Genomic DNA, 24,684 nt, shown 5'->3' with positions numbered 1-24,684 from the left:
CCTCACAGTAGGCCTATTTGAAAAATCTTCCCATAATAATCACCAAGCCTCAGTGTGAAAGAGCAAAATCTCATAATCTGATGATCCCATATATCCAGTGGAAACATAATAAAATAACTTTATTTCCCTTGCGCAAAAACAGCTGTCTGTCCCGAGCTCACTGGCAAGGGAAACTCTGGGCCCAGAATAGGCTAGTTGATACAATGTTGCAAGTTCGCTAGCTGCAGCTTCAGGCCAGATCTAGTTGATTGATTTGAGACAATGTTACACTTCACTAGTGATAGCTCAAGTCAAGACAGATAGAAAGGGAGGATGACAGGCTTAGATATGATTGAAATAAACAGTATTTTCATTAAAAAGCCCTATAGTGTATATATGTATGTATATATATATATCTGTATATCATAGTTAATCCAAGATGGCGTAGCAGTGTTTTCTGTAGTGTCCTTGTGTAAATAGCCAGTTTTCTTCGTTTTTTGTCTTTTGTAAATATTTCTCAATTTTACTTTTCATTCTTTAACTAAATATACTTTCCTGCAACCCGCCTCACCCAATGTGGAAAGGATTCTATTATTTCTTTATAACTTTTATCAAGAATCTTAAGCTGAAACTAGTCTAGCTGCAACCGAATGGCTGTGGTAGCCAGCTAGCTAGCTACTTGCAATTAGCCACCGTTAGCGTCTTTACCATTGTCCGTGGCCTGCACTACCCACCAGCCAGCACTAGCTCTAGCCTGGACAATTTGTCGGCCAGTCTGCACAGCGTGTTATCAACCCAGAACATATCGGATTTTCTGCCGGAATCACTGGACCCTAGCGCCGGATCATCGCAACTAGCTAGCTGCAACCGAATGGCTGCTGTCGTTGGCTAATTACCATTGCCCCTTAGCAAGCACCAGTTAGCCTTGAGCTAGCCTCGAGCCAGGCCTATCTCCCGGCCATCTACCTCTCTGTCAACCGGACGGGACCTCCTAGTGTTGACACGGAGCCCAGCCGATCCAACACGACTGGTCTGCCGACGAAACCGTCTGATGTGGTTTCAACAGGCTTCCCGTTACGATGTCGACCACGAAGATCCATCTGCTAGCCCCGGCCCGCTAGCACACGCAAGCCGTGGCCTCTTGCTCGCCAGTGCTATAGCAGCCCCCGAACTACCTCCGAACTCTCCTATTGCTGTTTACCGGATCTTATGATATCTCAACTATACAGCTGATGCCTAATGGACTGTTCCTTTATACGGTACCGCATCCTGTTTAGCCTCAGCCTAAACTTTGTCGCCATTACCAGCTGTTGTCTTAGCTCTCTCGAATAACACCTGTGAATGCTTTATGCCTCTCTCCCATGTCAATATGCCTTGCTTATTTCTGTTTCGGTTATTTCTTATTGTACTATTTCACTGTAGATCCCCCAGCCCAGCTCAACCTGCCTTAGATAGCTCCTTTGTCCCACCCCCCATACACGCGGAAACCGACTCAATTGGTGCCTCCAGTGATGCTATCTCTTTCATCGTTACCCAATGCTTAGGTTTACCTCCACTGTACTCATATCCTTCCATATCCTTGTCTGTACATAATGCCCTGAATCTATTCTACAACGCCCAGAAATCTGCCCCTTTTATTCTCTGTACCCAACGCACAAGAAAACCAGTTCTTAAAGCGTTTAGCCGTATCCTTATTCTACTCCTCCTCTGGTGATGTAGATGTTAACCCAGGCCCTGTAGCCCCCAGTATCACTCCTACTCCCCAGGCGTTATCATTTGTTGACTTCTGTAACCGTAAAAGCCTTGGTTTCTTGCACGTTAACATCCGAAGCCTCCTCCCTAAGTTTGAGTTATTCACTGCGTTAGCACACTCCGCCAACCCTGATGTTCTAACAGTGTCTGAATCCTGGCTTAGGAAGGCCACCAAAAATTCAGAAATGTCCATCCCCAACTACAACATTTTCCGTCTTGATAGAACTGCCAAAGGGGGTGGGGTTGCAATCTACTTTAGAGATCTATCATACTATCCAGGTCTGTGCCCAAACAGTTTGAGCTTCTACTTCTAAAAATCCACCTTTCCAGAAATAAGTCTCTCACTGTTGCCTCAGCCCCCAGTTGTGCCCTGGACACCATATGTGAACTGATTGCTCCCCATCTATCCTCAGAGTTCGTACTGCTTGGTGACCTAAACTGGGATATGTTTAACACCCCGGCCAACCTACAATCTAAACTAGATGCCCTCAATCTCACACAAATTATCAACGAACCTACCAGGTACAACCCTAAATCTGTAAACATGGGCACCCTCATAGATATCATCCTGACAAATGTACTCTCTAAATACACCTCCGCTGTCTTCAACCAGGATCTCAGCGATCACTGCCTTATTGCCTGCGCCCGTAATGGGTCCGCGGTCAAACGACCACCCCTCATCACTGTCAAACGCTCCCATAAACACTTTAGCAAGCAGGCCTTTCTAATTGACCTGGCCCGGGTATCCTGGATGGATATTGACCGCATACCGTCAGTAGAGGATGCCTGGTTGTTCTTTAAAAGTGCTTTCCTCTCAATCTTAAATAAGCATGCCCCATTCAAAAAATTCAGAACTAAGAACAGATATAGCCCTTGGTTCTCCTCAGATTTGACTGCCCTTGACCAGCACAAAAACATCCTGTGGCGTACTGCATTAGCATCGAACAGCCCCCGTGATATGCAACTTTTCAGGGAAGTCAGGAACCAATATACACAATCAGTTAGGAAAGCAAAAGCTAGCTTTTTCAAACAGAAACCTGCATCCTGTAGCACTAACTCCAAAAAGTTTTGGGACACTAAAGTCCAAAGAGAATAAGAGCACCTCCTCCCAACTGCCCACTGCACTGAGGCTAGGAAACACTGTCACCACCGATAAATCTACAATAATCGAGAATTCTCTGGCAGTCTCTATGGGGGTGCCACAGTGTTCAATTCTTGGGCCGACTCTATTCTCTGTGTATATCAATGATGTCGCTCTTGCTGCTGTTGACGCTCGGATCTACCTCTATGCGGACGACACCATTTTGTATACATCTGGCCCTTCATTGGACACTGTTAACCAACCTCCAAACGAGCTTCAACGCCATACAACACTCCTTCCATAGCCTCCAACTGCTCTTAAAACACTAGTAAAACTAAATGCATGCTCTTCAACCGAACGCTGCTTGCACCCGCCCACCCGACTAGAATCACTACTCCTGGCGGGTCTGACCTAGAGTTTGTGGACAACTACAAATACCTAGGTGTCTGGTTAGATTGTAAACTCCCCTTCCAGACTCACATTAAGCATCTCCAATCCAAAGTTAAATCTAGAATCGGCTTCCTATTTCGCAACAAAGCCTCCTTCACTCATGCTGCCAAACATGCCCTCGTAAAACTGACTATCTTACCGATCCTTGACTTCGGCGATGTCATTTACAAAATAGCCTCCAACACTCTACTCAGCAAATTGGATGTAGTCTATCACAGTGCCATCCATTTTGTCACCAAAGCCCCATATACTACCCACCATTGTGACCTGTACGCTCTTGTTGGCTGGCCCTCACTACATATTTGTCGCCAAACCCACTGGCTCCAGGTCATCTATAAATCACTGCTAGGCAAAGCCCTGTCTTATCTTAGCTCGCTGGCCACCATTGCAACACCCACCCGTAGTCTGAACTCCAGCAGGTATATCTCACTGGTCATCCCCAAAGCCAACACCTCCTTTGGCCGCCATTCCTTCCAGTTCTCTGCTACCAATGACTGGAACGAACTGCAAAAATCTCTGAAGCTGGAGACACTTATCTCCCTCACTAACTTTAAGCATCAGTTGTCAGAGCAGCTTACCGATCACTGCACCTGTACACAGCCATTTTGAAATTAGCCCACCCAACTACCTCATCCCCATATTTTTATTTATTTTGTACCCCAGTATCTCTATTTGCACATCTATCATTCCAGTGTTAATACGAAATTGTAACTATTTTGCACTATGGCCTATTTATTGCCTTACCTCCATAACTTACTACATTCGCACACACTGTATATATATTTTCTGTTGTATTTTTTACTTTATGTTTTGTTTACCCCATATGTAACCCTGTGTTGTTGTTTTTGTCGCACTGCTTTGCTTTATCTTGGCCAGGTCACAGTTGTAAATGAGAACTTGTTCTCAACTGGCTTACCTGGTTAAATAATATATATATATATTATACACACACACATACACACACTCTGTCACTGTCTGAACAGAACAGCGCCGGAGAAGATGGCTGCCGTTTTACAGCCCTCTAACCAATTGTACTATTATGTGTGTTTTTCCGCGTTATTTGTAATTTATTTTGTACATAATGTTTCTGCCATCGTCTCTTATAACCAAAAAGAGCTTCTGGATATCAGGACAGCGACTACTCACCTCGTATTGGACAAATACTTTTTCTTCAACGAGGCGGCCGCGAAGGATATCCTACAAGGCCCAAATCCCCGTCATTCGCATGAGGAAGAGACGGAGATATCGTGGACGTAGGTCGGGGTGCCTTGTAAGGCTGAACGATTTTGGAAAATAATCTAATTGCGATTTTTTGCCCCCAATATTGCGATTGCGATTTAATATGCGATTTAATTTATTTATCCTTTTTCCCCTACAAAACATAATGAATGATTTAAATATGACCAACACAATAGTATATACATTTAGTGTGAAATGTTCTTTCCCATAGGCTGGGTCTATTTGTTAGAATTAAATTCAAACATGTATGACTTGAAATAAATGACATTTTTATTGAACTGCTCATTACAGAAACATCTGTGGCTTTGCCACTGTGCATTTAAATAATTTAAACAAAGGCATGAACTTTGTAAACACTGTGTGCAAAAGGTACAGTCTTAAGAAAAAAATAATTTTAAATTGTATGTATCTTACTGCTCCCAAGTCAGTAACATTTCACACAACTGAAACAAGGAATTTGCTTTGAAAATATTTTGTAAAATCAAAGTAAATAAAGTTATAAATAAAAAATGAGAAATGCACTTTTAATTTAGACAAACTATTTTTATAAACGATTTGAATATTATAATATAAAATAGATGAGCCTCACTTATCTCAAGTACACAACAATAACACACCACACAGACTAAAGTTCACTACGAGTATGGCACTGCCAGCCATACTTATCCAACAGTTCTGTTCTCAGTGGCTCACAGGTTTTTTGCTAAGAAAACCAGAATATTGACTTTTTCTGGCTTCAAGGATGAGCGAGTGCAAGTCACAATATTCCCTCCTGTGCTAAAAAAGACGCTCTGAGGGAGCGCTTGTAGCAGGTACACAAAGATACTTGCGTGCCATGGTGCACAACTGTGGGTAGCTGATCTTGTGCACCCTCCACCAAGCCAATGGATCATCTTCTCCATCAATGGTAGGAGTCATCAGGTAATTGTTTATCTCTGCCTCTGCGACATCTTCAAGATTTACAGGCAAAGAAGGAGAGGCTGAACTGGTCTTGAAAAAACTGCCAAGAGACCTCTTCGTCTTTTCCCCCAAGGACTGTGCACTTTGAGGCATCTGAACAGTTTCAGTACGAGACCTCTTCTCCTATTAGATGAAAACAACAGCCATTAGTTTTCCAGTTAGATTTTACAGAAAATTTTTGTTTTTGTGAAATACATAATTATTTACCCAATGATATGTACGTTGTGCCAAGTCTACTATCTCTGTCTTCAGACGAGTCTTGATAGCAGGGATGTTGTCTGTACTGATGTACTGTATTTTGAACCTAGGGTCCAGGAAACAGGCAACATCCAAAAGCTCCTGGATGTTTGGGTCTCCATATTTGTTATTGAGGTATGCTAGGACTTTGGTTTTTATTGATTTAGTCAGGTCAGTGTCCTCAGCATCTTCAGCCAGGACTGATGTGGCAAAAAGGTGGAGAACTGGCTTGAGGTAGGAGATGCTTACATACTCCTCTCCAGAAAGAGCATCAGTAAACTCCAGTAGAGGATGCAGTGCCTTGTGAATCGACTCCAACACGTCAATATCCTGCCAGGTTGGGATAAGGGAGCGTGCATATCGATCTCCAGACAATACCTGAGAAATGGCTTTGGCCTGTTCAAGCACTCTGGCAATCATCATTTCTTTAGAACCCCATCTTGTTGGGCACTCCGTTATGAGGTTGTGCTCAGGGAGTTTGAGCTCTCTCTGTGCCTCCGTCAGGGCTGCTTTCTTCTTCCAACTGTGGGAAAAGTGCCCCACCAGCTTCCTGCACAGTGCTGTTGCCCTTGACACTCTGTCATCTTTGAGTGCATTTTCTAAAAGAAATAAAAAGTAGTGTATTACACACAATTTGAGTTTTGATACAAGGCTCTCACTATTACACACTCAAATTAGCTGTAATTCTGAAATACACACATCCACAACACATCCTCTCTCTCTCTCAATTCAAAGGGTCTTTATTTGCATGTCAATTCTCTCTCTCTTTCTCTCTCTCTCTCTCTCATAAACACTAAAAAAATATGTAAAAAACAAAAACAAGAAAAGAAAAAAAATGCAGGTGGGCATTCCACCACAGACAGACATATGATATAAGCAAGTAAAATGAATTTACATATTAGAAAAGGAGTGGAAATATGAATTTATTTAATCCCATCCGATTTATATAATATCATTTATATATATTTGTATATTCAGCTTTACTAATCGACGCATCTCTCTCTCCTCGCACTCGCACACACACACACACACACACACACACACACACACACACACACACACACACACACACACACACACACACACACACACACACACACACACACGATAACTTACCAATGGCAAGATGTAATCTGTGGCCAAAACATTGGAGCCTCGTCCATTCATTAAGCCGCGCAGCAAGCACCATATTCGACGCGTTGTCCGTCGTGATGCAGACGTGATTCTCCTCGTGGAGATCCCAGCTGACAAGCCCTTCTCTCAGGCCGGCTGCAATATTTTCCCCCTGTGTGATCGTCTGGGAAGTAGGTAGTTTGTAGGCAGCGAGCTCGGAGGTTGAAATCTTCATCAATAAAATGGACTGTAAGACTCTGGTACGGCTCAGCTGTGCGGCTTGACCACATATCAGTAGTGCTAGCAAAAAACTCCACCGTTTTAAGTTCCGCGGCGACTTTCTCTTTGCACTTTTTGTACAGCTCCGGTATGGCAGTCTGACTGAAGTATGTGCGGGAGGGTATACTGTAACGTTTATCAAGCGTATGTATTAATGCCATGAACCCAGGCTTGGTCACCGTGCTGAGAGGCATCATATCTTTGGCTATGAACTCGGTTATTGTCCGAGTGATTTCTCCGTGCCGTTTTGAATTACGTTCATACGGAGTGACACTTTCGAACATTTCTGTCAGTGATCCCTGTCTTGAGGTATTTGGCTTGTCTCGCGCACTGATGCTCGGCATTTTGGTCATACAACTGTCATGCATTGATTTGTGGTATTTTTTAAGTGCTGAAACAGGTTTGTAGTGTTACCCCGTGAAGTAGCAATCGGAGCACGGCATGCTCTGCACAACACCTGATGCTGCTCAGCATCTTCTTTTTTAAAACCAAAATAGTTCCACACCACCGACGTGCTGTTCCTCTTCGATATTAAAGTATCAGCTGTGTCAGTTTCTGACTGTTCCGTCGAGCAAGAGGCCATTGCGCTGGACAGCATGAAAAGTCGCGTCACGTGACCACCTCAAATCGCGCACGTTGCGATTAGAAAATCGCGTTCAGTCAAATCGCGATATTATCGCGAATGCAATTAATCGTTCAGCCCTAGTGCCTTGTAAGGATCCGACGGCAAGCGAGTAAACTGCCGCTCCCATCAATCCTATTAGCCAATCTTCAATCATTGGAAAATAAATTGGATGACCTAAGATTACGGTTATCCTACCAACGGGACATTAAAAACTGTAATATCTTATGTTTTACCGAGTCGTGGCTGAACGACGACATGGATAACATACAGCTAGCGGGCTATACGCTACATCGGCAGGATAGAACGGCTGACTCCGGTAAGACAAGGGGTGGCGGTCTGTGTATATTTGTAAACAACAGCTGCTGCACAAAATCAAATACTAAGGAAGTCTTGAGGTTTTGCTCGCCTGAGGTAGAGCATCTTATGATAAGCTGTAGACCACACTATTTACCTAGAGAGTTTTCATCTATATTTTTCATAGCTGTCTATTTACCACCACAAACCAATGCTGGCATTAAGATTGCACTGAATGAGCTGTATAAGGCCATAAGTCAACAGGAAAACGCTAATCCAGAGGCAGCGCTCCTAGTGGCCAGGGACTTTAATGCAGGGAAACTTAAATCCGTTCTACCTAATTTCTACCAGCATGTTAAATGTGCAACCAGAGGAAAAAAAAAAACTATAGACCACCTTTTACTCCACACACAGAGACGCATACAAAGCTCTCCCTCGCCCTCCATTTGGCAAATCTGACCATAACTCTATCCTCCTGATTCCTGCTTATAAGCAAAAACTAAAGCAGGAAGCACCAGTGACTCGGTTAATAAAAAAGTGGTCAGATGACGCAGATGCTAAGCTACAGGACTGTTTTGCTAGCAAAGACTGGAACATGTTCCGGGATTCTTCAGATAGCATTGAGGAGTACACCACATCAGTCACTGGCTTCATCAATAAGTGCATCGATGATGTCGTCCCCACAGTGACCGTACGTACATACCCCAACCAGAAGCCATGGATTACAGGAAACATCCACACTGAGCTAAAGGGTAGAGCTGCCGCTTTCAAGGAGCGGGACTCTAACCCGGACGCTTATAAGAAATCCCGCTATGCCCTCCGACGAACCATCATACAGTCAAAGAGTCAATACAGGACTAAGATTGAATCGTACTACACCGGCTCTGACGCTCGTCGGATGTGGCAGGGCTTGAAAACTATTACAGACTACAAAGGGAAGCACAGCCACGAGCTTCCCAGTGACACAAGCCTACCAGACGAGCTAAACCACTTCTATGCTCGCTTCGAGGCAAGCAACACTGAAGCATGCATGAGAGCACCAGCTGTTCCGGATGACTATGTGATCACGCTCTCCGTAGCCGATGTGAGTAAGACTTTTAAGCAGGTCAACATTCACAAGGCCGCAGGGCCAGATGGATTACCAGGACGTGTACTCCGAGCATGTGCTGACCAACTGGCAAGTGTCTTCACTGACATTTTCAACATGTCCCTGACTGAGTCTGTAATACCAACATGTTTCAAGCAGACCACCATAGTCCCCGTGCCCAAGGACTCTAAGATAACCTGCCTAAATAATAATAATAAGCCATTTAGCAGACGCTTTTATCTAAAGCGACTTACAGTCATGCGTGCATACATTTTTGTGTATGGGTGGTCCCGGGGATCGAACCCACTACCTTGGCGTTACAAGCGCCGTGCTCTACCAGCTGAGCTACAGAGGACCACGACTACCGACCCGTAGCACTGACGTCTGTAGCCATGAAGTGCTTTGAAAGGCTGGTCATGGCTCACAACACCATTATCCCAGAAATCCTAGATCCACTCCAATTTGCATACCACCCCAACAGATCCACAGATGATGCAATCTCTATTGCACTCCACACTGCCCTTTCCCACCTGGACAAGAGGAACACCTACGTGAGAATGCTATTCATTGACTACAGCTCAGCATTCAACACCATAGTGCCCTCAAAGCTAATCACTAAGCTAAGGATCCTGGGACTAAACACCTCCCTCTGCAACTGGATCCTGGACTTCCTGACGGGCCACCCCCAGGTGGTAAGGGTAGGTAACAACACATCTGCCACACTGATCCTCAACACGGGGGCCCCTCAGGGGTGCGTGCTCAGTCCCCTCCTGTACTCCCTGTTCACCCATGACTGCATGGCCAGGCACGACTCCAACACCATCATTAAGTTCTGACGACAACAGTGGTAGGCCTGATCACCGACAACGATGAGACAGCCTATAGGGAGGAGGTCAGAGACCTGGCCGTGTGGTGCCAGGATAACAACCTCTCCCTCAACGTGACCAAGACAAAGGAGATGATTGTGGACTACAGGAAAAAAAAAAAAGAGGACTAAGCACGCCCCCATTCTCATCGACGGGGCTGTAGAGGAACAGGTTGAGAGCTTCAAGTTCCTTGGGTGTCCACGTCACCAACAAACTATCATGGTCCAAACACACCAAGACATGTCTGTATGCTATGTCTTGTTCTATGTTGTTATTGTCTATATTGTAATTGTTTTTAATAACCTGCCCAGGGACTGCGGTTGAAAATTTAGCCGGCTGGCTAAAACCGGCACTTTTACTGAAACGTTGATTAATGTGCACTGTCCCTGTAAAAATTAAAATAAACTCAACTCAAACTCAAGAGGGCACGACAAAGCCTATTCCCCCTCAGGAGACTGAAAAGATTCGGCATGGGTCCTCAGTTCCTCAAAATGTTCTACAGCTGCACCATCGAGAGCATCCTGACTGGTTGCATCACCGCCTGTTATGGCAACTGCTTGGCCTCCGACCGCAAGGCACTACAGAGGGTAGTGTGTACGGCCCAGTACATCACTGGGGCCAAGCTTCCTGCCATCCAGGACCTCTATACCAGGCGGTGTCAGAGGAAGGCCCTCAAAATTGTCAAAGACTCCAGCCACCCTAGTCATAGACTATTCTCTCTGCTACCGCACGGCAAGCGGTACCGGAGTGTCAAGTCTAGGTCCAAAAGACTTCGCAACAGCTTCTACCCCCAAGCCATAAGACTCCTGAACAGCTAATCATGGCTACCCGGACTATTTGCACTGCCCCCCCCCACCCCATCTTTTTACGCTGCTGCTACTCTGTTAATTATTTATGCATAGTCACTTTAACTCTACCCACGTACATATTACTTCAACTACCTCAACTAGCCGGTGCCCCCGCACAATGACTCTGCACCGGTACCCCCCTGTATATATAGCCTCCCTACTGTTATTTTATTTTACTTCTGCTCTTTTTTTCTCAACACTTTTTTCTTGTTGTTTTATTTTACTTTTTTATTAAAAATAAATTCACTGTTGGTTAAGGGCTGTAAGTAAGCATTTCACTGTAATGTCGGCACCTTGTTGTATTCGGCGCATGTGGCCAATAAAATGTTATTTGATTTGACACACACACTTTCCCCAAATATATACACATACATACTTTCCCCAAATATATACACATACATATACATTGTGATGTCACGAGAGGCTGTGTCCTGGAGGGACGTTACATCCCCCTGAGATGGCTGCAAACCCAGACAGCTATGGCTCTATCTGCTGGTATGGTCGGGAACTCCAACCCTCTATGGCCAATCTTCCCACGCAGCTGAAACCAATCAGGAGTTGATGAGCTGAAGGTTTGTTGAAGGGAAGAGACACGGTCTCCAACCTGGGCTCTCTGGAGGACAAGAGTGCTGCACGTCCACTTCCATGAGGAATATAAGGATTTGGAGATACTTACCTTTGGGAAATACTCACCTTTGGATATATGCACCTGTGGAAATACGTGTGGGACATTTGGAAGGACGTTTTGCTGGGTTGGCCACTAGCTGCAACGTGGAATACAGTAAGACTGGGGAAAAGTTATTTGAGCGAGGGAGAGTTATGATTTTGGATGTGGAAGAGACATCCCTGAACTGTTAACCCTTAAAGAGCCACCAGAGAACAGAATTGTGTTATACTTTCGTTAGTTTCCCAAGACCTTTAATAAAATCCTTGTTTTGGTTGAACCTGGTCTCCTTGCACTACTTGAGCAATCCCGCTGAAAGCTGTGTAGCCTCTCGTGACATCACAGATGGTGGAGAATACGGGCACGCTCAAGCGTTAATAGTGCATGTCAGAGGAGGATACCGAAGGTTTGATCACCCAGTTTTCCAAGTTGGCCGTAGGCTCCCCGCCGACTGAAATGGAGGACATATTGAAAGCCCTTGTTGCTGGCCAGCAAGCCCAGATGCAAGCAAACGTGGCTCTCTTGGAGGAGCAAAAGAAAGCCAACCTTCTGAAGGCAGAGGAATTGCAGTTGCAGAGACAGAGGGTGGTCCAAAATACCCGCCCAATAAAGGCAAGTGACTTTATATCTAAGATGGGAGCTACCGATGACATTGAGGCATACCTGCATGCATTTGAGGCCACGGCCACTAGGGAAGCCTGGCCCAAGCAACAGTGGGTTGGTCTGTTAGCCCCCCTTTCTAACCGGGGAAGCGCTGAATGCTGTCCGGGACCTGGGCCCTGACCAGGTTACTGACTATGATGCCCTGAAGTCTGAGATCCTCAGCAGATATGGACTCACAAAGTTTGGTATGGCCCAGCGCTTTCACAGTTGGACCTTCCAACCAGACCAACCTCCTCGGGCGCAGATGCATGAACTTGTCCGAATCGCAAGGAAATGGCTGGATCCGCAGAGGAATACAGCAGCGGCGGTGGTGGAGGCCGTTGTGGTGGATCGTTACCTACGCGCCCTGCCTTATGAGGCAAAAACGGTTCATCAGTCAACAGGCCTTGACCACGGCTGATCTGACCGTGGAAGCTGTGGAAAAGTACCAGGCCACAGCGGAGATGCTGAATGCTTCCCCGAAAAGACCCCAGGAGTGCGGCCCCACCACAAATGGGAAGAACCCGTCCAAAGGACCCCAAGGTCTCGAACCCAGCCACGTCAGGACTTATCCCGGCTCCAGGGGGAGCCAGAAACCAGGCGGGTCCAAGAAGAGTACACCAGGAGGGGGAAACTCGACAGTGTTACCGGTGTGGGGAGATGGGACATATCTCCTGGCAGTGTGGGAAACCAGCCGATGAACCTATGCCCACTGCGGAGTCCTCCAGCTCAGCACCCACACACCGTTTTGCCTCGCTCTTGGGAGTCGTAGATGGCGGCCCAGATCGACCCCCCACCTGCCCGGTAACTGTGAATCACCATGATGTGGAGGCCTTACTGGATTCTGGTAGCCGGGCCACCCTGGTGCGTAAGGATTTGGTGGGCCCAACGTGTCTGACCCCGGGGAAAGTCCTCCCAGTTTCCTGTGTCCATGGGGACACCAGAGAATACCCCATTACTGAACTTACAATGACCAGCACACGGGGAACCATACACACGACGGCGGGGTGGTTGATTCCCTCCCCGTCCCTGTCCTAATTGGACGAGACTGCCCAGCCTTTTACCCACTCTGGAGAGAGTCTCAGGAGAGGATAACCCGAGTACCTCGGAAACGGAGAGGCAAGACTCATCCTGGGAAGGCTCCGGTGCAATCCTCCGAGTTACTCACTCCCGCCCCGGGCTCTGATAGGGATGGCAGGTGCCCAGACCGACACAGAGACAGAGCTACAGAATCTGGACAAAGAACTGTCTGGTCTGAAGGGGACCGCTGAGAGGTATCGTTTGTTAAAGCAACAGTTAGACATGAAGACAGAAGAGTTAGATATCCTCCAGGCTAACTTCCAACAGAGCTCCTTCCCTAAGCAACAGGAGGAGCTGGAGAGGCTGCGCAGGACCATCGAGGAGTGTGAGGAGACCCTGCGCAGTAGTAAGGAGGTCCAGAAGAAGGCAGAGGAGAAGTACAAGGTGTTGGAGAACAAGATGAAGAATGCGGAGGCAGAGAGAGAGAAGGAACTGAAAGCTGCTCAACAGAAGCTAAACTCTGCTAAAACCAAGGCTGATGCGTTCAGTAAGAAACTCAAGGAGAGACAACAGGAGGCTGAGTCCCTGGTCCTAGAGTTGGAGGAGTTGAAGAGAGAGCAGTCTGGCAAGCACCACGGCAATGCGGACGCCCTCTCCCGGCGTGATGCCTTCTTCGCTGCCTTTACCCCGACGAGGACGTCGGTCCCGAGAGGGGGGATGTGTGATGTCACGAGAGGCTGTGTCCTGGAGGGACGTTACATCCCCCTGAGATGGCTGCAAACCCAGACAGCTATGGCTCCATCTGCTGGTATGGTCGGGAACTCCAACCCTCTATGGCCAATCTTCCCACGCAGCTGAAACCAATCAGGAGTTGATGAGCTGAAGGTTTGTTGAAGGGAAGAGACACGGTCTCCAACCTGGGCTCTCTGGAGGACAAGAGTGCTGCACGTCCACTTCCATGAGGAATATAAGGATTTGGAGATACTTACCTTTGGGAAATACTCACCTTTGGATATATGCACCTGTGGAAATACGTGTGGGACATTTGGAAGGACGTTTTGCTGGGTTGGCCACTAGCTGCAACGTGGAATACAGTAAGACTGGGGAAAAGTTATTTGAGCGAGGGAGAGTTATGATTTTGGATGTGGAAGAGACATCCCTGAACTGTTAACCCTTAAAGAGCCACCAGAGAACAGAATTGTGTTATACTTTCGTTAGTTTCCCAAGACCTTTAATAAAATCCTTGTTTTGGTTGAACCTGGTCTCCTTGCACTACTTGAGCAATCCCGCTGAAAGCTGTGTAGCCTCTCGTGACATCACAACATACACACACACTTCCCCCCAAAAAAGTTATATAGTCCAAAAGGCACGGCATTGTAGGAATGACCCAGCTAAGTCCACACACAGTGGACTTTATACATCGGAACACACTGTGACCTCTCCTCTAAATGATGCTTCCACACAGCTAGCGGACACAACATGTACGCATAGAGAGCAATAGTAATTGTGTATTTTTGTAGGCACTAACTCCGCCATGGTTCGTTTAACAAAATCTATGGGGAAATGTGTAGGGTTTTTGGATAAATGCAGAAAATAAGGTCTGTGGTAAACACTGGTTTAGGAGATTGTAGCTATACGTTTTGTTCTGAGATAATCTTCATCAGCTAACATCACTTTGTGAATTTTGAAGCATTAATGTAATAAAAAACAAAGGCTTCATAATTCATAAAGGTCATGTTAACTGACTGATACTATCTCATAGAACAAAACATATAAGAGCTCATAAACCTGTGTTAATCTCAGACCTTATTTCAAAACCCCGTTCATTTTGCCAATAGGAATGGCTGAATGAACCAAAGGTAAATCATTTCCGGTTTTTAGGATTACAAACTGGCGAGTTCCATTGCATAAACCGGGGTATTTGAATCAAATGTGTAGTGCTAGGGCAACCCGTTTACCCAGGGGGGGCACCAGGACAGAGTTTTGGAAACCCTGGAATAAACTAGCTAACTATAATGTAAATTACATTATTTCCGTAGTCAGCCTCTCAATGAATGATTTCCGTGTGTAGCAGTGTGCACACATTTCCGAACTGATTAAGCCAGCTAGTAAATTAGCTACATTGAGTTCACAAACTAGCCCCTGGTTTTGGCAAACAGACGTGTACTGTAGCTGCAAGCTAGCTAAAACTCTCGCAGCCAGTAGTGTCAGCAGCCATGCCCAGCAGAGCTGCATTCAGCTAGCTACCTATTAGCTACCTGGGTTTGGTCGAGGTTTTCTCTGGAGTTTTCCTCTTTGGAGTTTTCCTCTTTGGAGCTTTCTCTGGAGTTTTCCTCTTTGGAGCTTTCTCTGGAGTTTTCTTTTCTGTGGTGTTCTCCTTTTTCTCCTTTGACGGTCGGAGTTTCTTCGCACTAGGTTCGCCTGACGCCATGAATGATTACGATGAGACCTCCTTGAGTAAAGATGGTAATAACAAGAGGCATCTAGACAGGGGAAACGGCTTTAAGAATCATTGACAATACAACGGTTACCACACCCACAAAGTCAAAATTGGCTATATCGTCAATTCATGAAAACATTTATTTTTATGTTTGGTCTTAATTTAAGGTTAGGGTTAGGCATAAGGTTAGCAGTGTGGTTTGGTTTAAAAATCACACTTTAAGAAGAAATTTTAGAAATAGGCGGGGTTCATGACTTTGTGGCTATTGTAACTAGTGACGACCCAATACAACAGCCGGAAATGTATGTTGCACTCAAGACAACTTGGAATTCCGAGTTGGTTGACCGTTGAAAATGTTTTGGATTTTTTTACCCCAAATTTCGATATTGTCTCATCACTGCAACTCCCCAACCGGCTTGGGAGGCGAAGGTCGAGTCATGCGTCCTCCGAACATGACCCACCCGCTTAACCAAGCCGCACCAATGTGTTGGAGGAAACCCCGTTCAACCGAGGAGTCGCTAGAGCGAGATGAGCCAAAGCCTAATGCCCCGTGTACACTAGCATGGGACCTGCCGCGTACCGCTTCAGCCGCCCAGAGTGGCTCACTTGTGGGCGTGCTGGCAGCATATAGCAGCATGTTCGATCGTGCGTCAAGAATTCAGCATAGCAAGTTTGTATGAAGGTCTGGTTATTCACAGGTAAATAGTAATATGCTCTAAACCACTCTGGTAACAACCAAACATTGCTGCCCTGTTTCCAATCGTCCACATGGCTGGGAGAACCTATTCAAGGTAGCTTAGTGGTTAAGAGCGTTGTGCCAGTAACCGAAAGGTCGCTGGTTCTAATCCCTGAGCCCACTAGGTGAAAAATCTGTCGATGTGCCCTTGAGCAAGGCACTTAACCCTAATTGCTCCTGTAAGTCGCTCTGGATAAGAGCGTCTGCTAAATGACCAATTATTTATTTATTATTTATTTTGTAAATGTAAAAAAACCGATGTATTATTAGCCACAGTGCAAGCTAACTCAAATGAGCTGCTAACGTAGCAAGTTATCTAGCAAACTTTACATACTGTATAGATAGCTAGCTAAGTGAATTACATTTTACCAGCTACCTAACTTCATATTAGCTAGCTATCTTGATATATTTATCACTGTAAAAAACAAATTCCAAATGCATTTGTAGGTAGCTAGCGAACAGCCATGGAGGAGGGTGAAAGGATAGCAGCCCCATCTGTCAAAGTGAGAGAGTAGGCTATTCTGGAAAGAGCAGGTACGTTTGTGTAGTTCCAGTCCCTAGAAGTGAGGACAGAGATAATAGTAACGTAATATTCAGTGCGGTCTAATTTGAGTATAATGAAGTCTGTTTCTTGTGAGGTTTTCTGTACACAGATACAGAGAGCTAAGAAAGCCTGTCTGCAGATGAAGAGGTCCCAATGAAGAGCAGTGGTTCTCAGTCCTGGTCCTGGGGACTCAAAGGGGTGCGCAGTTTTGTTTTTGCCTTAGCACGACACATCTGATTCAAATGATCAAGTCATCATCAAGCTTCAAGTGGTATTTATGTATTCATTTGTGACACTATCCTTGATATGATTCTGCTATTGTCACATGCACATATCTATCCAATGTTATCATGATTTGTTATAGTTATACTTTAGTAATCCACAATGACCGGGTGATTTTAAAGTCTAATAATGCAATTTTCCATATTCCTACAGATACCTTGTAACTGGAGATTCCTTCAAAACGATTGCCTACAGTTACTGTGTAGGGCACTGGAATGTTGGGTGACCAGGGCCATCTGGGACTGCCTCCTGGGGGAATTCATGCATGTGAAGGCTACCTGTGTCCTGCATAAGTTAATGAGGATGGACAAGAGGACCAGGAGGGGATCTGCAGCTCGCCGCCGTTTGCCAGAGGAGAGGTCTGCTGCTCTGCAGGATATTTCAAGGATGGGGGCCAACAACGCAGCACAGGAGGCAATCCATGTGCGGGAGATCTTCACCTCCTACTTCTTCGAAGAGGGTGCTGTTCCCTGGCAACACCATAGACTACACTATGCACAACCAAATGCTATTTTTAAGAGCCATCCATATGGCAATAAGAGTATTATTCTATTTACTTAGCTATGTCAACAGCAGTTATTCAATTCCCAGTTTCTCTCCTTTTGATTTTGACTTCTCAGGTGAGGGTGCTGTTCAGGTAAGGGTAATGTCTGTACAAAAACAAAACAAGCTCTTTTAAGAGTCACCCATATTGAAAACATTTAGAACAATTTGACACCCTGTAACCCACACCTACCTACACACTTGTATCAATCTGATTAATTACATTTACATTTTAGTCATTTAGCAGACGCTCTTAGCCAGAGAAACTTACAGTTAGTGCATACATTATTATTTTTTCATACCCCCTGTGGGAATCGAACCCACAACCCTGGCGTTGCAAACGAGCTACACCCCTGCCGGCCTATCAACTGAGCTACATCCCTGCCGGCCATTCCCTCCCATACCCTGGACGACGCTGGGCCAATTGCGCGCCGCCCCATGGGTCTCCCGGTCGCGGCCGGCTACGACAGAGCCTGGATTCGAACCAGGATCTCTAGTGGCTTAGACCACTGCGCCACTCGGGAGACATTAATGGATTGTGTTGTGCGGTAAGCAGGCTCAGGTGTATAACTGTTGCTCCTTCCACCTTCAAAGAATAGGCAAGAGGACCAACCATTGAAAATAGTAAGACACTTCATTATTTCTATTACTACGCTATATTGTTTGTCCTCATGTGTCTGTGCATGTATCTCAGTATAAAGTACTCTGCAGCCACTTAGTGTGGACACCAGGTGAGACCACACACACAGATTCCTGTCTTTAACTACCTTATTTTCTCAATAACAGTCTCATTCCTTCACTTCATTCCTCTCCCCCCTTCTCCTTAAATCCTCTAGGTTATATCACCTGTGTCGGTGAACCCCTCGCGCATCTGAACTGGCTGACACAGAGGGCACAGCATAATCAGAGGTGAGAGGTCACTTGGTTGAGTCAACAGGAAGTATTATTAAAGAGATGCTTTACATTGAAATACAGAGATATGTAGTAGTCCGAGTTAATGATACAAGGTCAGTTTTGCATTTCACCTCCTGATGATTATGAACTGACAGTGTTAGAATAAAAAAAAAAACACAAGGCTTAATCATGCTATCTCTCCCTCCATCTGTCTCTCGTCTGCAGGTATGTTTTGATGTGAGAGAAGGTGCCAAACCCCAGTCCCGTCATCACCATCTCACCCGCTCTTAAGATAACCTTCAGGCCAACTGGGGGGCCAAGGCTGTAAGGAGACACCGCTAGAGACACTATTATGTAATTATGATGAACTAAGAAAATATTAGGGTAGCACTGTAATTCATTAATCATATGCTGTCTTCCCTATTTCCCTTTGTCTTTTACACTCTTTCTTACACCTCTCTACCCACCTCTTTCTTCCTGTTTTTATAATGCACACCAGATGTGTATTGAAGTACAGATTGAACTTGTATTTAGAATATAATATTACAATTATAAGATTTATAATGCATGTATTATGTTTTTATAATACTTGGATAATTCACTTCTTTCAATAAAGCGTTTCACATTCTCTACTGGTTGAAATTAAGTCTCTCATTTGATGAAATACTACACCTATCCCGTGTCTTCAGATCAATGCAGATGAAGGAAATTAGATAGTGAGGAACCTGCTTTAGAGTATTCACATGATGCATAGGAAGTGTAGTGTACTGTTTAAAAAAATAAAATGTTTCTGTATATATGAATGACAAATCAGCCTTTAAGTAGTTAAATCATGTTTGTAGTCTATTGCATAGTTACAATGTGTAACCAATGATGTCCCAGGATTGGTAAACACTGTTGAAGTGTATAATTGTAATACATACATGCAGACAGTGTTCATTAAAATACTGGAGTTTGATACTCCTGGTATTGGATATGATTGAAAAAGAATGTCGCACAGACATTCATACCTGAACTGCACCTTTATTTGCCAAGGTAGAGTACATGATCAGTGAATATATTCAATGTACAGGCTACAATGTGGGGATCTCATGCATGGTAATAACTACATGTACAGTGGGGAGAACAAGTATTTGATACACTGCCGATTTTGCAGGTTTTCCTACTTACAAAGCATGTAGAGGTCTGTAATTTGTATCATAGGTACACTTCAACGGTGAGAGGTGGAATCTAAAACAAAAATCCAGAAAATCACATTGTATGATTTTTAAGTAATTAATTTGCATTTTATTGCATGACATAAGTATTTGATCACCTACCAACCAGTAAGAATTCCGGCTCTCACAGACCTGTTAGTTTTTCTTTAAGAAGCCCTCCTGTTCTCCACTCATTACCTGTATTAACTGCACCTGTTTGAACTCGTTACCTGTATAAAAGACACCTGTCCACACACTCAATCAAACAGACTCCAACCTCTCCACAATGGCCAAGACCAGAGAGCTGTGTAAGGACATCAAGGATAAAATTGTAGACCTGCACAAGGCTGGGATGGGCTACAGGACAATAGGCAAGCAGCTTGGTGAGAAGGCAACAACTGTTGGCGAAATTATTAGAAAATGGAAGAAGTTCAAGATGACGGTCAATCACCTTCGGTCTGGGGCTCCATGCAAGATCTCACCTCGTGGGGCATCAATGATTATGAGGAAGGTGAGGGATCAGCCCAGAACTACACGGCAGAACCTGGTCAATGACCTGAAGAGAGCTGGGACCACAGTCTCAAAGAAAACCATTAATAAAACACTACGCCGTCATGGATTAAAATCCTGCAGCGCACGCAGGGTCCCCCTGCTTAAGCCAGCGCATGTCCAGGCCCGTCTGAAGTTTGCCAATGACCATCTGGATGATCCAGAGGAGGAATGGGAGAAGGTCATGTGGTCTGATGAGACAAAAATAGAGATTTTTGGTCTAAACTCCACTCGCCGTGTTTGGAGGAAGAAGAAGGATGAGTACAACCCCAAGAACACCATCCCAACCGTGAAGCATGGAGGTGGAAACATCATTCTTTGGGGATGCTTTTCTGCAAAGGGGACAGGACGACTGCACCGTATTGAGGGGAGGATGGATGGGGCCATGTATCGCGAGATCTTGGCCAACAACCTCCTTCCCTCAGTAAGAGCATTGAAGATGGGTCGTGGTTGGGTCTTCCAGCATGACAACGACACAAAACACACAGCCAGGGCAACTAAGGAGTGGCTCCGTAAGAAGCATCTCAAGGTCCTGGAGTGGCCTAGCCAGTCTCCAGACCTGAACCCAATAGAACATCTTTGGAGGGAGCTGAAAGTCCGTATTGCCCAGCGACAGCCCCGAAACCTGAAGGATCTGGAGAAGTTCTGTATGGAGGAGTGGGCCAAAATCCCTGCTGCAGTGTGAGCAAACCTGGTCAAGACCTACAGGAAACGTATGATCTCTGTAATTGCAAACAAAGGTTTCTGTACTAAATATTAAGTTCTGCTTTTCTGATGTATCAAATACTTATGTCATGCAATAAAATGCTAATGAATTACTTAAAAATCATACAATGTGATTTTCTGGATTTTTGTTTTTGATTCCGTCTCTCACAGTTGAAGTGTACCTATGATAAAAATTACAGACCTCTACATGCTTTGTAAGTAGGAAAACCTGCAAAATCGGCAGTGTATCAAATACTTGTTCTCCCCACTGTATATATGACTTGCATCCTTGCCACAAAGTTATATTATATTCTACTCAATCCATAGGCTTCATTAATGTCATTCATACTGTTTTCATACTGTACCTGGCGGCAGGTAGCTTAGTGGGTAAGAGCGTTGTGCCAGTAACCGAAAGGTCGCTGGTTCTAATCCCCGAGCCGACTAGGTGAAAAATCTGTCGATGTGCCCTTAAGCAAGGCCCTTAACCCTAATTGCTCCTGTAAGTCGCTCTGGATAAGAGCGTCTGCTAAATGTATAATAAATAAATAAATAAGTTGATACAACCTGCTCTGATAGCTGAGGTTCATAGCTAGGTTCTGAACTAATATTTATACCAAACGTTTTAGGGTCCATTCACAGACCGGCTACATAGCTAGCTACACATCCATAGGCATACGGTTATTTATATCCTCCACTGCACAATAAGCAATAAAATAGTTAGCTAGCTACGTTACTTCAGCTGCATTGCATATCAAATATCTGCAAGGCAAGCTTACAAAATTGTTCATTCAATTTGCAGTAAATGCTTTAGCTAGCTAGATTCTTTACATCCACTGTTTCACAAGACGACAGCCTGGTTTGCTGGTTGTTTCAGGAGTCCCTAAAACATTAAACAACCAGAATTACAATTTCATACTCATGTCACAACGTCAATAAAGCTAGGCAGCTAGCTGGCTAATGTTAGCTAGTAAGCTAGCTTGCTAAATAGCGATTTTCGTAAATTAACTTTATGACAAAAAAATATGCATAATCGTTTGTCTCTAGATTAACCAACATATTCCTCTCAACTGTACATTTTTTGCATGATTCGTTATGACATTTTAATTACTTAAATTTGCTTCCATCCTAGTATTTTTGTCAGCCATCTTTGCTGAAGAAAGTCACCAGCCTTGGGTCGCATAGCGTCAAATTCGTCACGGGAACCACTCCATATGATTGGTCATCACCCAACGGTCGCCCCTGGTGATTTGCATAAAGTTGGGAAAGGTTTAACTTTTTCACCACTTCCCACGCCACCTTCGCGGCGCCCAAAGGTCCCTTGCCTGTTCCGCTTCTCACCGCTTTCCTTCCATTGAAAATGAATGGGAAGCGGTTCTTCACCGCGCGGCACCGTGTACTAGTGTGGCACCGCTTCACATTCATTTTCAATAGCTGGCTAGCTTTATTGGCGTTGTGACATGAGTATGAAATTGTAATTCTGGTTGTTTAATGTTTTAGGGACTCCTGAAACAACCAGCAAACCAGGTTGTCCTCTTGTGAAACAGTGGATGTAAATAATCTAGCTAGCTAAAGCATTTACTGCAAATTGAATGAACAATTTTGTATGCTTGCCTTGCTGATATTTGCTATGCAATGCAGCTGAAGTAACATAGCTAGCAACTATTTTCTTGCTTATTGCGCAGTGGAGGATAAAAATACATGTATGCCTATGGATGTGTAGCTAGCTATGTAGCCGATCGGTGTATGGACCCTAAAACGTTTGAATGAATTGGTCATTTAGCAGACGCTCTTATCCAGAGCGACTTACAGGAGCAATTAGGGTTAAGTGCCTTGCTCAAGGGCACATCGACAGGTTTTTCACCTAGTCGGCTCGGGGATTAGAACCAGCGACCTTTCGGTTACTGGCACAACGCTCTTAACCACTAAGCTACCTGCCGCCCCGTATATTGGTATAAATATTAGTTCAGAACCTAGCTATGAACCTCAGCTATCAGAGCAGGTTGTATCAACTTCAAAACAGTCTGAATGGCATTAAAGAAGCCTATGGATTGAGTAGAATATAATATAACTTTGTGCCAAGAAGTCGTATATACATGTAGTTATTACCATGCATGAGATCCCCACATTGTAGCCTGTACATTGAATATATTCACTGATCACGTACTCTACCTTGGCAAATAAAGGTGCAGTTCAGGTATGAATTTCCGTGAGACATTCCTTTTCAGTCATAATCAGAGTATCATAATCAGAGTATCAAACTTTAATTAACACTTTGTCTGCATGTATGTATTACAATTATACACTTCAACAGTGTTTACCAATCCTGGGACATCAATGGTTACACATTGTAACTATGCAATAGACTACAAACATGATTTAACTACTTAAAGGCTGATTTGTCATTCATATATACAGAAACATTTTATTTTTTTAAACAGTACACTACACTTCCTATGCATCATGTGAATACTCTAAAGCAGGTTCATCTCACTATCTAATTTCCTTCATCTGCATTGATCTGAAGACACTGGATAGGTGTAGTATTTCATCAAATGAGAGACTTAATTTCAACCAGTAGAGAATGTGAAACGCTTTATTGAAAGAAGTGAATTATCCAAGTATTATAAATACATAATACATGCATTATAAATATTATAATATTATATCCTAAATACAAGTTAAATCTGTACTTCAATGCACATCTGGTGTGCATTATAAAAACAGAGGAAGAAAGAGGAGGTGGGTAGAGAGGTGTAAGAAAGAGTGTAAAAGACAGAAAGGCAAAGAGGTAAGAACAGAGGAGCAGGGAAGACAGCATATGATTAATGAATTACAGTGCTGCTTAACTTTATATTCTCTCAGTTCATCACATTTACATAATAGTGTCTCTAGTGGTGTCAACTAACAGCCTTGGGCCCCCAGTTGGCCCGAAGGTTATCTTAAGAGCGGGTGGGATGGTGATGACGGGACTTGGGGTTGGCACCCTCTCTCACATCAAAACATACCTGCAGACGAGAGAGCATGATTAAGGCTTTTTTTTTTTTATTCTAACACTGTCAGTCATCATAATCATCAGGAGGTGAAATGCAAAACTGACCTTGTATCAATAACTCTGGGACTCCTACATCTCTCTGTATTTCAATGTAAAGCATCTCTTTAATAATACTTTGTTGACCCGACCAAGTGACCACTCACCTCTGATCATGCTGTGCCCTCTGTCAGCTAGTTCAGATGCAGGAGGGGTTCACCGACACAGCTGATATAACCTAGAGGATTTAAGGAGAAGGGGGGAGAGGGATGAAGTGAAGGAGAGACACTGTTATTGAGAAAATAAGGTTGTTAAAGAGACAACGTTCAACAGGAATCTGTGTGTGGTCTCACCTGGTGTCCCCATTAAGTGGCTGCAGAGTACTTTATACTGAGAAACATGCACAGACGCATGAGGACAAACAATATAGCGTAGTTATATAAATAATTAAGTGTCTTACTATTATCCATGGTTGGTCCTCTTGCCTATTCTTTGAAGGTGGCGCAGTTGGTAGAGCATGGCGTTTGCAACGCCAGGGTTGTGGGTTCGATTCCCACGGGGGCCAGTATAAAAAATAAAATCTAAGAAATAATAATGTATGCACTCACTAACTGTAAGTCGCTCTGGATAA

General features: G+C 44.4%; 2 protein-coding genes and 2 long non-coding RNA genes across 5 annotated transcripts in view; 1 reads left to right on the top strand and 3 right to left on the bottom strand.

Moving 5' to 3' along the window:
• LOC121568211 (adenosine kinase) overlaps positions 1 to 16,094 on the bottom strand; it is a 44,764-nt gene extending 28,670 nt beyond the window's left edge. Inside the window, exons 1-2 of one of the 2 annotated variants that reach the window (XM_041878769.2) lie at positions 15,949 to 16,094; positions 15,395 to 15,619 (exon numbers count right to left, since the gene is read on the bottom strand). In XM_041878769.2, coding sequence (XP_041734703.1) covers positions 15,395 to 15,567 — 173 coding nt within the window. In that variant the 5' untranslated portion in view covers positions 15,568 to 15,619; positions 15,949 to 16,094. Of the gene's footprint in view, positions 1 to 15,394; positions 15,833 to 15,948 lie in introns of those variants that run through there. The other variant, XM_045223287.1, reaches the window with a different exon arrangement.
• Positions 5,054 to 6,977, bottom strand: LOC121568200 (E3 SUMO-protein ligase ZBED1-like). The gene is made up of 3 exons (XM_041878764.2): positions 6,815 to 6,977; positions 5,669 to 6,297; positions 5,054 to 5,584 (listed from the first exon to the last, which is right to left on the bottom strand). Exons 1-3 carry the CDS (start codon positions 6,885 to 6,887, stop codon positions 5,279 to 5,281), a joined length of 1,008 nt encoding a protein of 335 aa, XP_041734698.2. The 5' UTR covers positions 6,888 to 6,977; the 3' UTR covers positions 5,054 to 5,278.
• A 1,611-nt stretch (positions 16,095 to 17,705) lies between the features above and the next one.
• LOC121582482 lies at positions 17,706 to 22,202 on the bottom strand. Its single transcript, XR_006003358.1, has 3 exons — positions 22,134 to 22,202; positions 21,802 to 21,905; positions 17,706 to 17,788 (listed from the first exon to the last, which is right to left on the bottom strand). It is a non-coding gene; the product is annotated as an uncharacterized LOC121582482 (long non-coding RNA).
• Positions 18,144 to 19,203, top strand: LOC121582489. The gene is made up of 2 exons (XR_006003360.2): positions 18,144 to 18,590; positions 18,801 to 19,203. It is a non-coding gene; the product is annotated as an uncharacterized LOC121582489 (long non-coding RNA).
• Positions 22,203 to 24,684: the final 2,482 nt, after the last annotated feature.

This window comes from Coregonus clupeaformis, chromosome 1 (genome assembly GCF_020615455.1).
Source record: "Coregonus clupeaformis isolate EN_2021a chromosome 1, ASM2061545v1, whole genome shotgun sequence".
Taxonomy (NCBI): domain Eukaryota; kingdom Metazoa; phylum Chordata; class Actinopteri; order Salmoniformes; family Salmonidae; genus Coregonus; species Coregonus clupeaformis.
Note: the sequence above shows the minus strand (reverse complement) of the source record. Positions and strands in the feature narration are given on the sequence as shown.